General features: G+C 45.6%; 3 protein-coding genes across 5 annotated transcripts in view; all 3 read left to right on the forward strand.

The window, feature by feature from the left end:
* dtn (transmembrane protein 132C dtn) overlaps nt 1-13,651 on the forward strand; it is a 70,154-nt gene that overhangs the window by 32,175 nt on the left and 24,328 nt on the right. For all 3 annotated transcript variants that reach the window (XM_026810982.1, XM_018037951.2, XM_018037952.2), the window contains exon 2: nt 11,421-12,450. In XM_026810982.1, the coding sequence (XP_026666783.1) occupies nt 11,421-12,450 (1,030 nt within the window). The remainder of the gene's footprint in view (nt 1-11,420; nt 12,451-13,651) is intronic.
* Nucleotides 3,892-7,635, forward strand: LOC113463885 (uncharacterized). The gene is made up of 4 exons (XM_026810983.1): nt 3,892-4,042; nt 4,792-5,046; nt 6,150-6,350; nt 6,836-7,635. The coding sequence occupies exons 1-4, from the start codon at nt 3,908-3,910 to the stop codon at nt 7,334-7,336; spliced, it is 1,092 nt and encodes a 363-aa protein (XP_026666784.1). The 5' UTR covers nt 3,892-3,907; the 3' UTR covers nt 7,337-7,635.
* Nucleotides 7,697-10,146, forward strand: Pla2 (phospholipase A2). The gene is made up of 4 exons (XM_026810984.1): nt 7,697-8,296; nt 8,444-8,603; nt 9,687-9,839; nt 9,963-10,146. The coding sequence occupies exons 1-4, from the start codon at nt 8,149-8,151 to the stop codon at nt 10,060-10,062; spliced, it is 561 nt and encodes a 186-aa protein (XP_026666785.1). The 5' UTR covers nt 7,697-8,148; the 3' UTR covers nt 10,063-10,146.

The following is a 13,651-nucleotide window of genomic DNA, read 5'->3' on the forward strand; positions in this document are numbered from 1 at the left end:
GATTTCTAAGATTTTGTACAGTGTTTTATTAATTTAAGATCTAGTAATTGTCAAAATTTCAATGCTTTGTCATTGTTTTTATGTAAGGGTTCATACAACCTTAAGTACGTATTGCGTACCAATTTCCATTTGCCTTTAACTCATACTTGCATAACTACAGTGATAACGAGGAACTAATAATAGAGAGCCAAAGAGCGCGGAATCAATCGAAGCTGTTTCCGGAGATCGATGTGCCCGGAGGAGTCGCGACTCTTTCTTCGTTTCTGTGTCAATTTTACCAGTTTCCGATGACGATTACCTTTGCCACTGCGATTTTCCACGGTGCACAAAGAACGAACAGCAGAAAGATACAGATGATGGTAGCACGGCGTAAAATGTAACAAACAGATAGGTACGTGGAAGGACGTTATTTGATTTTCTACAGACATTCCACCATTTTTGTTCAATAGAAAAGGTTGTTGAATAAGAGGAGGTTCCTCGATTGAGGTTGAAAATTGACGCGCATCTCCTGATATTATAGGATTGCGGAAAATTTAAGTGGATAAAAGGTAAATATCCGTTTCTCATCCGGATCAACTCGTGCCTCAATATTTGTGCTTTCGATAGCTTCCCTCTCTGCTTGAGGTATTTTTCTAGCGAATGAGTAAATAATAAATACGCTTCTGATACCGCGATTTTCCGTATCGAGTACGCGAGAAGTAGATGGTTAAAGAAGAAGCAGCTAAAACAATACTAAATCTATGTATTAGAATATTAGAAATTATGCGTTAAAAATTCCTTATAACCAAGGAAAACAAGTGGAACAATTTTAGAAACCCCACCCCTCTGTAATTATTATTTTTTTTTTAAATTCAGTGCTCCAGATATTGGACACAGCTTTTTATTACCTGTTTTAAAGCTTTAGCAGAGATTTTACGGTTCATACAACTCAACCTTAATAATCCTACCAGATTCTAATGTTCATGTTACATTACATAATTCTGCACTTGCGTTGCATCGTTACTAAGGGATTAGCGAAATATTCACTCTCGTTAATTTAGCTCTTTCGAGGAAGTACTCATGTGTCGTTGTGTATTCGAAACACGTTCTCAGAATTGAGAAGCAAAGTCCTCGTCCATGGAAACCGCGCTTCAAAGAACCGTTGTCTGCCGAAAACGATTCAATCCGGTGGCGTGGGTCGAAACAAAAAACGGTTCTTTTGTGGGGAACACATCAAAGCGCTCGCGACTAACAGCTTTGCGAAGCCCGGCCGCGTCCCGTTTGAAATTCTTCCCGCGGCGCGTCCGGGGCCTAGATATGACAATAACGTTTCCCGAGCGCGGGATATCGAATCGGGACGTCATCTCGTCGCGTCGTCACGAACCGGCGCGCGGAGCTGCAACGGTAATCGTCGCTCGTCGACTTTTCTTTCATCCGTCAAAAGATGGAAGATATTTATTGCGCCGAACAGATCAAAATTCCGCCAACGTTCCCGCACATTTTGAAGGTGTACGCGAAGGCTGCCATTCGCACGCAACCCTACGATCTTCTGCAATGGACCTGCGCTTACTTTCGTGCCCTGGCCAACTGCGAAGTACCGCCTGTGAAAGTAAACGCCCACCCCCTAACCTTTTTCCGATTTTTATTACATTTTGATTCATTTCCTCTATGAAAATTGAACAGTCTATATTAATAATCCTCAAGCTCAAAAAGTTTTGTCTTTAGATACTCGGTAAGAAATTCTTGGCTTGAAAGCTTGTGACGTAGATAATTTCTTCAGAGAGAGAATGCAAAGGATAATATAATACTTTAATGGAATAGAAAGAGAGATGACGTCGATATAAAAGAGACGCGTGTAGAAAATTCACACGGTGTGCACAATCTTATCGACTTGTTTCGACGGAGAGTCAAACGCAGCTGCATGCAAAGCTGACGTGTCTTATGTCTTCTCCGCATCCCCATTATCTTACAAAGGGTTGATTAAAATCAGCGTCAACGGACGTTCTTTCTTCTCGTCGGTCGAGTGCGTTGTTAAGCGTAATCTCTCTCGTTGCTTCCATTGTACGTTTTATTATATTTTATCCCGTTGATACCTAATTAAGTGGATAGATAAGTAAATCAAATCGGCGATAATTATTTGAAACAAGTTAAAGGCTAAAGGCAAACCGGTGTTGAATGTACGACTGTGAGCTTGAAGAGTTGAACTTACAAATCGTATTAATTTGTCTTCGTAATAATTCAGTGCCAGAGTTTCAATTGAAAACTGGAGCCGGAAATGTATTATGATGCTCGATGCGTATTTTGAAACATTTAATTGGTTACTTTCGTCTTGATGGATGAATGGTGCGGCTCGTTTAATCAGCCCAGGAAACGTTGCATCAGTCGCTGCCAGATTTTCGGGCGCAATTAAGAATTTCACAGCCAGACGCAATCAATTTCTATCGCTTCCCAGGCACACCGTACCGTCCCAGGGTAACCGGCTTGAAAGATTCGACCGCAAAACGGTTCGGTTAATGGTCCAGCGCTAGGTGAAATCGATTAACTCAGTTAATCGAACCGATAGCTATAAATTAATTCGTTCGATCAGTACGCCGGTCGGTTTATTGGCCATTCGAGTTCCTTCTCGTTCTCCCACGTCCTCTATCGCCGGGATTTTTCTCTTTGAACGTTGATACATTATGGACAACGTCCGTGACCGGACGCGAATAGTATCAAGCCATGGGACTCGAGCCTTGAACTATCGAATTCTCCTATTTTCCTAGTTGCTCTCCCAGGATCTTTCGTTCCGCGCGATAGCAACCTCGGCTCGACGTTAAAACGACGTCCGTGACCTGATACAATACTCGAAGGATTACGCCCGACGCGCCAGTCGAGACTGATATTTTTACATGCGTCGCTTCTATATCCAGATTCTCGTCTCTCTTCCTCTTCCTTTCGATTCGTGTTATTTTTATAAACAAACAAGTGATTCTTAAATTGTTGCGAATAAGGACAAAGTTAAGATACGTTTTATTAAGGATGTATTGGCTATACAGTCAGTCCCAAAAATTTATGTACCTTAGAAAAACGCATTTCCTATAATTAAAAAGAAATCAGACGTTGGAAGAACAATGATTTNATGCTCATATTACTAAATATCAGCATATTCTGATTAAATAATGATCAGAGCATATCAGATTTAACTTTCTTCTTTTTAAAAATGTACCTGACGACTGGAAAATATTTTCATATAAAAACCAAAAGTCTAATCCATATTTCGCACTATTTTTGTCTGGTAATCGATAAAACAGAGCAAAAAATGTCAAAATTTGACTGACGCGTGTTAGAAAAGTCACATGAATACCCTAGCCCTTTAATAGTTGAATGTATTCGTATCTAACTATAAATCGTATTTCTAATTTTGCAATCGAACACTCAATTCTTATAAATGAAATGTTTCGTTGCTCACTTCGTTGTTGGTAATGTACGTAAGTACGTTTACGTCGAATCTGATAGCATCGGTCATAGGTGAGTGACACGACGTCGCTTAGAGCTAAAAGCGTCGGCCGCTGTTGCACGCGGTCAGCGTTAAAAGAAAATTTTTCGATCGGTCGCGTTTATTTCTGAAATACTTACTGTGTTGCGAGTTGCACGCGATCCTCTGTTATATTATCGGCCTGCGAACCCACGCCCTTTCTTCTTTCGCCCGCGCAAAGAGAATCGACCTGTCGTCGCACCCTCTGTTTAAAACCGTACGATTAGCTACTGTTATAGAACGTGTTTGCAAACGATTGAGCCATATGGCACGTACGCTGATCGCCCCTCCCCGACATTTTCTTAGGAAAGATTAGAATATCCCCCGTTCAGCCATCCTTCGGGTATCACTCCTGGTTACCTGAAGACCCTCTTGAACGTTTTCGGGCACGTGGAGGCAGTGTGCGTGAAAGATATGCTGGAAAGATGGCAGGGAATCGCGTTGCCTGAAACGACCTTCTTTCGTATCCTGTTGGCGGGCAGATTTTTCCCCGAGGGAGAGTGCCACTTTTACAAATTCCTCGCGGTTTCTTGCGGGTTCCTGGGCAAGGTAAGTCGTCTACCCTGAAAATAGGAGACACCCTCGCAATATTCCTGCGCGAAACACCTAAAATAGAGCCTGCCCATAAAATTCCCTCGTGTGTCCCCGAGTTCGTCGACGATGTTTATCGCGTTCTGGCTATGATATTTTTAGATAGCTTGTTAATCGATTTCGGTACACCCTTGGACCGTCGCGTTAACCGTGACTGATGAAGGTCGTGCATTTTATATCGCGTGGGCGATGTGCAAACCGTAAGCATAAATAGAGGCATTTTTTACGTGGTCGTTCACGAACAATTGGGATGAGGACAGTTTCGCGCCGTCTCGTTTACTACCGTAAAATATTACTCTACCGACCTGTAAAAAACAATTCGATCGCGAACGTAACAGATGGAAACAGCCGATCTTTGTTCGGGATCACGGGGGAAATGTATTCATTGGGTTTAGTTTACAGCGTGGCTATTTCACGGAGACAAAACATTCTCTTAAGTGATTTTTTATTTTTTACTCGTCATTCGGGGAGGGGTGAACACGTTTCTTGCCTGTGGGTGCAAATCGCGTCGTTGCGTTAGCATTCGGCCGGAGATAGATAACGCTCTGTATAGGATGTATTTAACTCACGTGGTTTAATACGAATCGATGAATCATCGTTACCGGTTTGAATTAAATTAATCACCCGGCCATTGTTATGCTGGCTACAATTTCGCGCCCGATTCACATTCACTACGTGCACACCCTTTGTGGCCTCTGCTTGCCCAGAGCCTGTTCGAAACGATGATATACGTGTGCGAATTGCTGACGGAGGAGCCGGAAGGCGGATCCGCGATGATACCTCTACCGACGTTCATCTGTCTGTACGAATTTCTGGCGAAGCTCGATTGCAGCGGCGCATGTCCCTGCGTGATAACTGAAGAAGACGCGAAGGAGCTTTTTCGTCCCAGCGGACTGACCAGCAGCGAGGAGTCCAGCACGCTCGACTCCAGATTATACTTGGTACCGTCCGAGGTGGAAGAGGTACTTAGTCACTCCCGTTTCACGTGTCTAAATCAATATTCGTAACGTTGGCCCGATTTTACTTGACAAGGAAAACGTGCCCGCACGTAAAACGTAGACGAAAACGCACGTAGAGAAAAACGCACTTGAATTTATTCCTTTGGAGCTTATTATTGTACAGGGAAAGTTATTCGTTCTGACGTATCTTCAAAAGCATTAAATTTGTTAAAATATTAAATCCTATTCCGGGTATAAATTTCATTCCTTTGAAGTCGCAAAGGAAGATACTGAATTCTGTTGAACGACTACAGCCAGTATTAATTTAATGCGTATATAATGAGCAACTACGTATTCCATTAATAGTAGTACAATTAGTATCGAATTTGAATTCGAAGTGAATCTGTATTATAATTTATTGTTCGGGCCATTGTTATCTACATATTCCAATGTTGTACACGGCCACTGATTACTTCCGTGAAAGAGTGAACATTTATTATTAATAATCCACGTTCTCTGGTCTGGTTACGTATTTAACAGAGAACAAAAGTATATATTCGGCTCAGGCCTGGACAATCCAGCTTAAATATCGTTGACCGTGGCTTTGGTGTATTGCATGTATTCTTGAAATTATTTTTCGGACAATTTTGGGTTGGTCCGCGATTAATGAGTCGGAAAATGTTCACGAGAAAAAACATAATCCGCGTTTCAAGTGCTCTCATCCCTGGCGATGACCAAATATAATTTCGTTAATAACGCACCGATGCAAATGGAATCGGCGCGCAATCGAAACGGGGCTGTGGAAATAATTACTTGATGCGTCGATGCCCTCGTTTCAAACCGCGCACCGCGCAGCCCGCCGCGTCGTAAACGACGAGTTGAGTCATGCAAATTTACAGAATCCCGTTTCGATTGTAGCATACTTTAGCAGCGTGACCGAACCTCGATTTAGCGGCGAGATCGTACGGTCAATGTAACCGGGAATCGATTGAACACGAGCCGGGCAGAGGTGTTGGTCCGGGCCAATTAATGCCTCTGCCATAGATGTTTTCTCCTCGCCGTGTTGCGTCGCCGCGTTTCACTCAAATGAAACACGTCGAGTCTTCTTTTAATCGAACACTCGTCAGGAAGAAGAGGCTGCAGCGGTGGATGTTTGCGCGTTCACTTCCAGCGAAAGCCGATCGACCGATAGCATACGAGTTTTGGAAGATCAGGGTACCGAAGAGAGGCGGTCCGAGGCGATAGCTGACGAAGTTCACAAGCCCACACCCTCGCAGAGGGATGTGAGCGATGTCCAGTCCTCGGAACAAATACAAAAGGACGAACAGGTTCGTAAACGAACGAGACCTGTACTTCGTTAAACTGATATTTATTTCTGAAGACTGGCGATTTCGCATGAAAATATATCGCGTTGTAAAATTAGAATTATTAAAGATTAGTTGAAATTTTTACTACACGCGAGATAAAATAGCTAAAAAAACGGCACTCATAATTTTTTTAGTAGCGCGTAAAATATATCCGAGCTGTCCAGCTTCGTTGAGTTTAATCATACTGCGATAATAAATATTAAACCATCTCGGATCGTATACTTGACTTTCCGGGTTTAGACGAATCGCGGTTGAAAAACCATGGAACTCTAATTTCAACCGGTACGATTTTGCTGTTTGCTCATCGTTCGTTAAACGTTATGATTTTTTCTCGTCACCGTAGCAAATATTAATCTACGAATAGTATCCTCGAAAAATGAATCGTACGATGATTTCTACTGTACGAAACGTAAAATAATTTCATCCAGTTCGAGGGTGACGTACAGAAGATCGAGGAACACGACTCGGATCAGCTGTCACCCGACCACCGATCTACCATCCCAGATTTTGATTTCCTCGACGCCGATTCGAACGATTTCGACAAGGATTCATACATGTATTACGGCGGTGAAGAAAGCGAGAAGGAGATGGTGGCTTACGAGGAAATCGATGACTACCAGCCCATCGGGCTTGAAAGCATCCTTCAAGGTATTTGCGAGTGTCTGGAGCCGGTTCGCGAATCGGAAAGCGTCTCGACGCCTCCGCCGCCAGACCCTTTCGAGGAGTTTTTGAAGAGAATGAAACAGGAAGTAGAGGAAGGACGTCTGGATACGCGGTTTCAAGTGCTCGGAATTGGTCCACCGGTCTCGGCAAATCGCATTACAGCCGTGGCGCTGTGGCTGGCAGATTGCGCTCGTCGTCAGGACGGTCTAGTTGGCCCACGAAATATCAGACACTTCCTTTGTCCGGAACTCGAAGATCGTATCAACGATGCCTATGCGGATTGAATACATAAGATATCACCCAATCCTCGCGATTCTATATTATACTACTCTCAATACAACTCACACGATATTCCAAATAAACCGTATCCATCATTGTAGTAGCATAATCGATTTTCTTATTGGAGGGAATGTGACGTAGAGAGACACGTGTTGCTAAGATCTATTTACCCGTCAGAAGTTTCACTTTTACTCATCTTGAAAGATTCTCATACTACTTTGGAATCTTTACGTTGAAACTTGCCACGTACACGACGACGGTTGCAAACTTTTGACCGGTGCGTGTGCGAATCGTGCACGACCACCCGTAAACCATTGACACGTTTCGGCTATGCACTCGTTTTACACACGTTTCGTGCCTTGCAGAGAAGTAATTAACCAAAACACGGGATGCACGTGAGCACGCACGCCATATATCTTTTAAGTTCGCCACGTAAATTACGTCGACGTGTAGTTAAATGTATGCGCAGTTCTAAGGTGGCTTTTTTTTTTTATTTCGGATTCCTGTTAGCGGGGGTATTCGTTTGAATTCGACGTGTCGTTCGCCTGATTCCAGGCACGTTCTTCCGCGTTACGAATTTTATCTAGCGATTATCGGTCGTTCGGCGGAAGGACGCCGTGCAATTGTAACGATTAGGTGCAACGAAACTAGGTCGAAATGGGGGGCGGTTTTTCATATAAGCTCGAGGAACAACGGGGACCGTTCACGTTCCTAGAACACAAACGGAAGGAACCGTTTTGCGCTCTCAAGAGGCAACCGTTTATAGTCTTTTTGGTCTCGCTTCGCCATCTTTCTTGGCTGCCATTTTGCGTGTACGATGAACGTCCTGAGCTCGTACGTTCTCGCTCTTTGCCTCTTTATTCGCGTCTCCGTTCACGTTCACGCATGGACGATCTCCTATAGAGACGACATTGACAATGAAGTCGACCGAGAGGAGCTGGAACGAATGCAGTTGATATTCCCAGGTAAGCAACAGCAGCGGTGGTTGCGACCTGAAAAGCGAAACGAAAGGGGAGAGGGACACGAATGCGTACAATAGAGATTCCGATGCCATCGATACGCGGGTTATTCATAACGAGCTTCCTACGTTTTCTTAAACTTCCTTCCGGCAGGGACGAAATGGTGCGGAAGTGGTAACAACGCGGAGGGTCCACAGGACCTCGGAAAATTTAAGCAAACCGATGCGTGCTGCCGAGATCACGACATGTGCTCAGACATAATCGAGGCCGGACAGACGAAGCACAATCTGACCAATACTAGCTTCTACACCAGGTTAAATTCCAAATTTTATTCTTTAGTAAACGGCGAATCAATTCACAGCATCATGAATTTGCACGTATCATACTTTCATTCGTGTTATCATTTAAATAGTGATTTAAACTCGAAATATCGAGTCAATCCCAGTTTCGCTTCATTTGTGTGAATATTATAAAACAGATTGTTCTTTAATACGAAATTTACCAAAACATTCAAAAATTTATTACGTTGTACTCGAATACGTAAGGAATTGCTTATTTCTGCTTTAACGTCATGCCCGGCGGCAACAGTCTCGTCGTCGCTGCCTGAACGGTGGTCGCGTCTCTGAAGACGGCCGAGCCAATTTAAATTAGTTCCCTTTCCTCGGAACGACGCCTTTTTCTCTTACAATCAGTTAACGGTGCGCGCGGTTTTCCAAGGCAAGTAAAACTGACTGACGCAACCGTGAGGGCCGTTGAACGGGCTCCGATACTTTTATTATCGTGCCACGCGAGCGTTCGCGAGCGGAACGTTAACGATCGGTGGTAATGCCGGGTTCGCGTGAACGCCCACACGAAAATTTTTGCCGCCGCCGCCGCAGCGAGTGTCCAGCGTACGGTGAGAAATTGCGCGCGATTAGGCGTAACGTTCGCGAGCGAGTTGTAGGCGTTGCCTGGGCCGGCTGCTACCTCGCATGAATCACTCGCTGCCGCGCGCCGCGCCGTGAGCCGCGAGTATTGAACGGGACACGAGTCAAGATCGGAGAGAGGTTCTCTCACGTTTCACCCGTCGAATTCGTACCCCCGGGTAAATCGATCGCCCGTTACATGCTCCTCCGCATCGGCCAATTGTTTTAACCCATTTGCATTCGTAACGCTCATCTGTGCTCGATTTTCCCAGCCGTTATCCCCGTAACGCGGGGCTATATATGAATGCTTTTGAACCACATCCGCAATAACAGCGAATGGCATTTAGGTGTAACGAATGTGTAGACCTTTAATCATCGAGGACATTAAATAACAGTATGTTTCGGTAAACGCTCCGAAATTGATATTCTGCGATGAAAATGCGAGAGAGAACAGAGATACGAAAAAAAGTTTGTGGGATTTGTTTATACAGGTTAAACTGCAAATGCGACGAGAAGTTCTACCATTGTCTTAGCAAGTCGAAGGACAACGGCAGCAAGCCGGTAAAATTCACTTATTTCACGGTCCTACACACGCAATGCTACCAGAAAGATTACCCGATCGTACGTTGCAAAAGAAAGACTTTGTAAGTGTAATGGCTCGCGATAGTGCCCGAGCGAGCGCAATTCCATGGAATTGCAATTTGTCTAATAACGATCCCGGGAGGTTTATGTCAATTTAAAGAGCACTTTCTAACTATCCCCGACAGCATTCCTCCTAGACGGTGTTTGGAGTACGAGCTGGACAAGAATAAACCGATGAAGTACCAGTGGTTCGACGTACCCACGGCTGCAATGAGGTCGCGATGAATGTTCGCGACAAATGATTACAATTTGTGTTTAGTCAAATGTAGAATAAAATTACAAATTATCCGAATAATAACTTTCCTCATCACAAAGCGAATAAGCAAACTAATAAGTACACTCGGTCTAAGCGTTTACTATGCTCAATCGTTTCTAAATTGAACATACCTCTACGATACCATGTTAAAGGAATTATTAGCTCATCACGCGTGTACCTTTTGAGGCAAAGTGAAAAAAGATGGGGACAAGGAATATTACATCGAAACGAAAAGATAAGCGAGGGGCAGTTTAATTGGTCTCACCTTTCCGCGCGTTTCCCTCTATTTTACGAGAGAGGGAGGACAAGAGGGAAAGAGATAGAGAGGGATTGTGTGGGCAGCTGACGCTTAGCGGAGGATTTCCCCGGAAATTTATATCCGGATCGAGCGCAGCCGCCCGCCACGCCACGCCTCGCCGATTTACAACTTCTCCCTATTCACCTGTGTGCGTACCTTCGCTCTCGGGTACGCGCATAAGTATCTACCACGAACTTCGTTTCGTGCCGCGTAAAATTTTCGTACTGTGTACGCTTTTATCGAACGGGTCAGGCGAAACGAATTCTCCGATTTATCGAACAGGGGCCGAGCTGGCCCTACATCGCAGCCAGCGAGCACGGACGCCGGTATCGAGGCGAATCGCTTGATATTTCTACACGACTTTCCACTCGAACTTCTATCTGGAAAATTTTTATCGGTGCACGCTCGCTCTGCCACGCGGCATCGGCATAGAACGGAATTCCCTCGTGTAATAAGCCGGACGGCCAACGTGAAACTTGCAAAGTCGAGGCCGAACGCGAGGCGTCGCGACGGAGAGTTTCAACTCTTCCGGGCCCGCGCGCGTCCAGAGGCTTGAATGGCCCGGCGTGTTCATTTCTATGGTAATCCGACGTTCCCTATAAATTTCGTATATTACTCGCTTGTAACAGAAACGCTATATCGGGAATTTATTAAGGCGCTTCAGAAAACGCGCGTATCCTCCATTACTTTTAAATAAACTGTCGGCTGGACGTTCGTAGTAGTATTATTATGGACGATAAGAGTAGATGGGAAAACGATTAATGTTTACGCGGAGCTCCACTTCATAAAATGAATTAGGTTTTTCAGGAAATAATTAACAGCCAAAACGTAAATTTAATTTAAGGCTTTGAATCATTTCTCTGCCAAATTACGTTGTCCATCGTCTTCTACTCCGCCTGCATATTTGATAATCTCCTCATGATTTTTGGCCACGAAGCTGACTCTAATTTTTTGCGCCGTTCTTTTTTATCCTCCTGTAGTGATCGGCACTATTCATGGTTGCTAACCCAAATGGATGTTTGATTTCAGACGTGGCAGCCTCGGTGGAGGTTCACTTCGAGAACAAGGATGGCGGATTCTTCCTGAAGCACATACCGAGGCAATACTACCCTGTTCGAACTGATACGGTGGTATCTCCGTCGACGGGGACCTCATCTAGCGGGCTTCCATCGTCGCCGCCCGGGTCCGTTCTCTCGATAGACAAATTCACAGTGTTTCAAACGAGCGAGCCGGTGTCCGTACGAGCAACTTACGGCCCGTTTAGCACGAAGCAGACCGTACCGGCTCGTTCTATAGTTCCGGACCCGTTGGACGCGTTACCGGGACCAGAAACAAGACGAAATCTAACCGCGGCTACGATTCTGGACGCGCAAGAGTTAGGCGCTCGTCACTTGGACATGTCCGCTCATCTGGTCGGAACCAGCGTACCTCGCGACTCGCCTGTACTCCGAGTACTCTTCCATGCCGGAAGCGAGGCCGGTGGAAGGCGTCAATTGCTATTAGCCCGCCATCAGAGGGTTTGTGTAATTCTGCACGCGAATCTGGCCGCTCCGGCGAGGAGCACGGCTAACAGAAACAACGGCAAAAGCTACTCTTCGTCCTCGTCGTCCGCTTACATGTTAACGGCAGCCTGCAGTCCCGACGGAGAGAACGGAGTTTGCCTGGCACAGATCACGATACCAGCCGACTGGTGGCCACCGTTGCCACCTCCGGACGCTTCTGGTCGGGTAAAGGTTGCCAAAAGCCTGCCCAGGCTCGTGCAGGTTGCCTACTCTGTGCTGGAACCGCTGACAGAGGAGGTCGGCTCGCCTGACACCGGAGCCGGCTTCTGCAGGCCCGGTGTTCAGATTCAGCCCGTCACGCCGCTCGGTCAGGTGCCCCTGGCACCGAACCGGGCCGATTACAAGGAGCTCAAGGCCGATGAATCGCTGACCCTGCTCGTGCCTCACGGGCCCCTATATCCGAGATCCAGGCTACATGTCCCGGCGTTCCTGCATCCGTCCAAGGTCACCGATCCCAGACAGGAAAGGCCACCGCTCGTCATCGCTGTGTATATCAGGTGAGAAATCGATCTTTGTTCTTCATTTACAATCCTCGTCTCTGACGAATGTCAGGTTCAGCCAGGCCCACTCCATAATTTAAAATTCGTATCTCCTACAAATGTATGAAACTGTTCTTACCTTTTTCTCATTCTGAACTCTAATGGATTTAATATCGGTCATGCGTGAAGATAACCCTGATTGAATGTCACGTAGACTTCACGTTAAAAGTGTTTCGCGCTGTAAAACGGTTGAAGAATGTTTAAAACCGTCGAGTCTCTCCGGGAGAAGACGCGCGAGTAGAAAGGCGGGTAGTTGGTTACGTAATAGCGAATTAATGATAACGGCGGAGTGGCTGACGGCTTTCAGTGGCAGCCGCTCGAATTCGTTGCGCTCTTTTTTAGACGCCGCGCCGCGCCTCGCGAACCGTTGGGAAAGTAATTACGAAAAAGACGAAGAATTTTTCGCAACGCGAAAACTTTGCCAGACAACGTGCCACGAGATTGCACGGGCGGAGTCAAATGTTTGCCCGGTCGGTCGGTGCTTCTTCGTCTCGCGGTACTCTTTTTAAGTTGGAGAAAGTCGCCGCGTCGGTGAAACACACTTGCCGTCTTCCGTTTCGCTTTTTGTTAGTGTATACATAGGTAGGTAGTCGTAACTCAGCGGAAAAGACACGATGAAACGTGGCGAGGACCGGGCACGAAATTCACTTAGCCCGCCTGCCCACCGCCTTTTTCTTCTCGTGCGAATGTCCTCGAAAAACCGTTTTAATGCACCCGGCAGAGTTCTTCGTATAAAAACTAGAACAGGAAAGGATGAAGAACGGAGAGAAAGAGGAAGAGAGAGAGCGAGAGAGAACACGAAGGCAAAAATTTCCTAATTGGATGAATTGTCAAGCATCCCCGCATAAAGTTACAACCTTTCCCATTGTTAGTAAACTCTCCGAACAGTTTCCTATTCCGTTTCGCATACGGCTCGGCCGATTCTCGCGACATTACGATCCGCCTACGACAACTTTTCAACGATTTCACCGTGACCCCTTTTTTTTCGAGTCGACATCGTTGTTAGATATAATTGCTATCGAGTCCAGCTCGGTTGAAAAACGATAAGTTCACGGGTCACTCGGACTGCCGACCCGATTCTTACGTTTACAGAATACGTTAGTTTTCGTAAAAAAAGTGAAGAGATTTTTTGTAGCGCGGTTGAGAAAACTACAACCAT

Source organism: Ceratina calcarata, unplaced genomic scaffold, assembly GCF_001652005.2.
Source record: "Ceratina calcarata isolate Rehan_Ccalc_2016 unplaced genomic scaffold, ASM165200v1 scaffold180.2, whole genome shotgun sequence".
NCBI classification, from domain to species: domain Eukaryota; kingdom Metazoa; phylum Arthropoda; class Insecta; order Hymenoptera; family Apidae; genus Ceratina; species Ceratina calcarata.

Coding starts and splice junctions, on each gene's coding strand:
- LOC113463885 (XM_026810983.1), top strand. CDS start 3,908: ATGCTGGAAAGATGGCAGGGAATCGCGTTGCCTGAAACGACCTTCTTT. Junction 5,047..6,149: donor TACCGTCCGAGGTGGAAGAG/GTACTTAGTCAC, acceptor AACACTCGTCAG/GAAGAAGAGGCTGCAGCGGT. Junction 6,351..6,835: donor AAATACAAAAGGACGAACAG/GTTCGTAAACGA, acceptor GGTGACGTACAG/AAGATCGAGGAACACGACTC.
- Pla2 (XM_026810984.1), top strand. CDS start 8,149: ATGAACGTCCTGAGCTCGTACGTTCTCGCTCTTTGCCTCTTTATTCGC. Junction 8,604..9,686: donor AATACTAGCTTCTACACCAG/GTTAAATTCCAA, acceptor TTGTTTATACAG/GTTAAACTGCAAATGCGACG. Junction 9,840..9,962: donor CGTTGCAAAAGAAAGACTTT/GTAAGTGTAATG, acceptor TATCCCCGACAG/CATTCCTCCTAGACGGTGTT.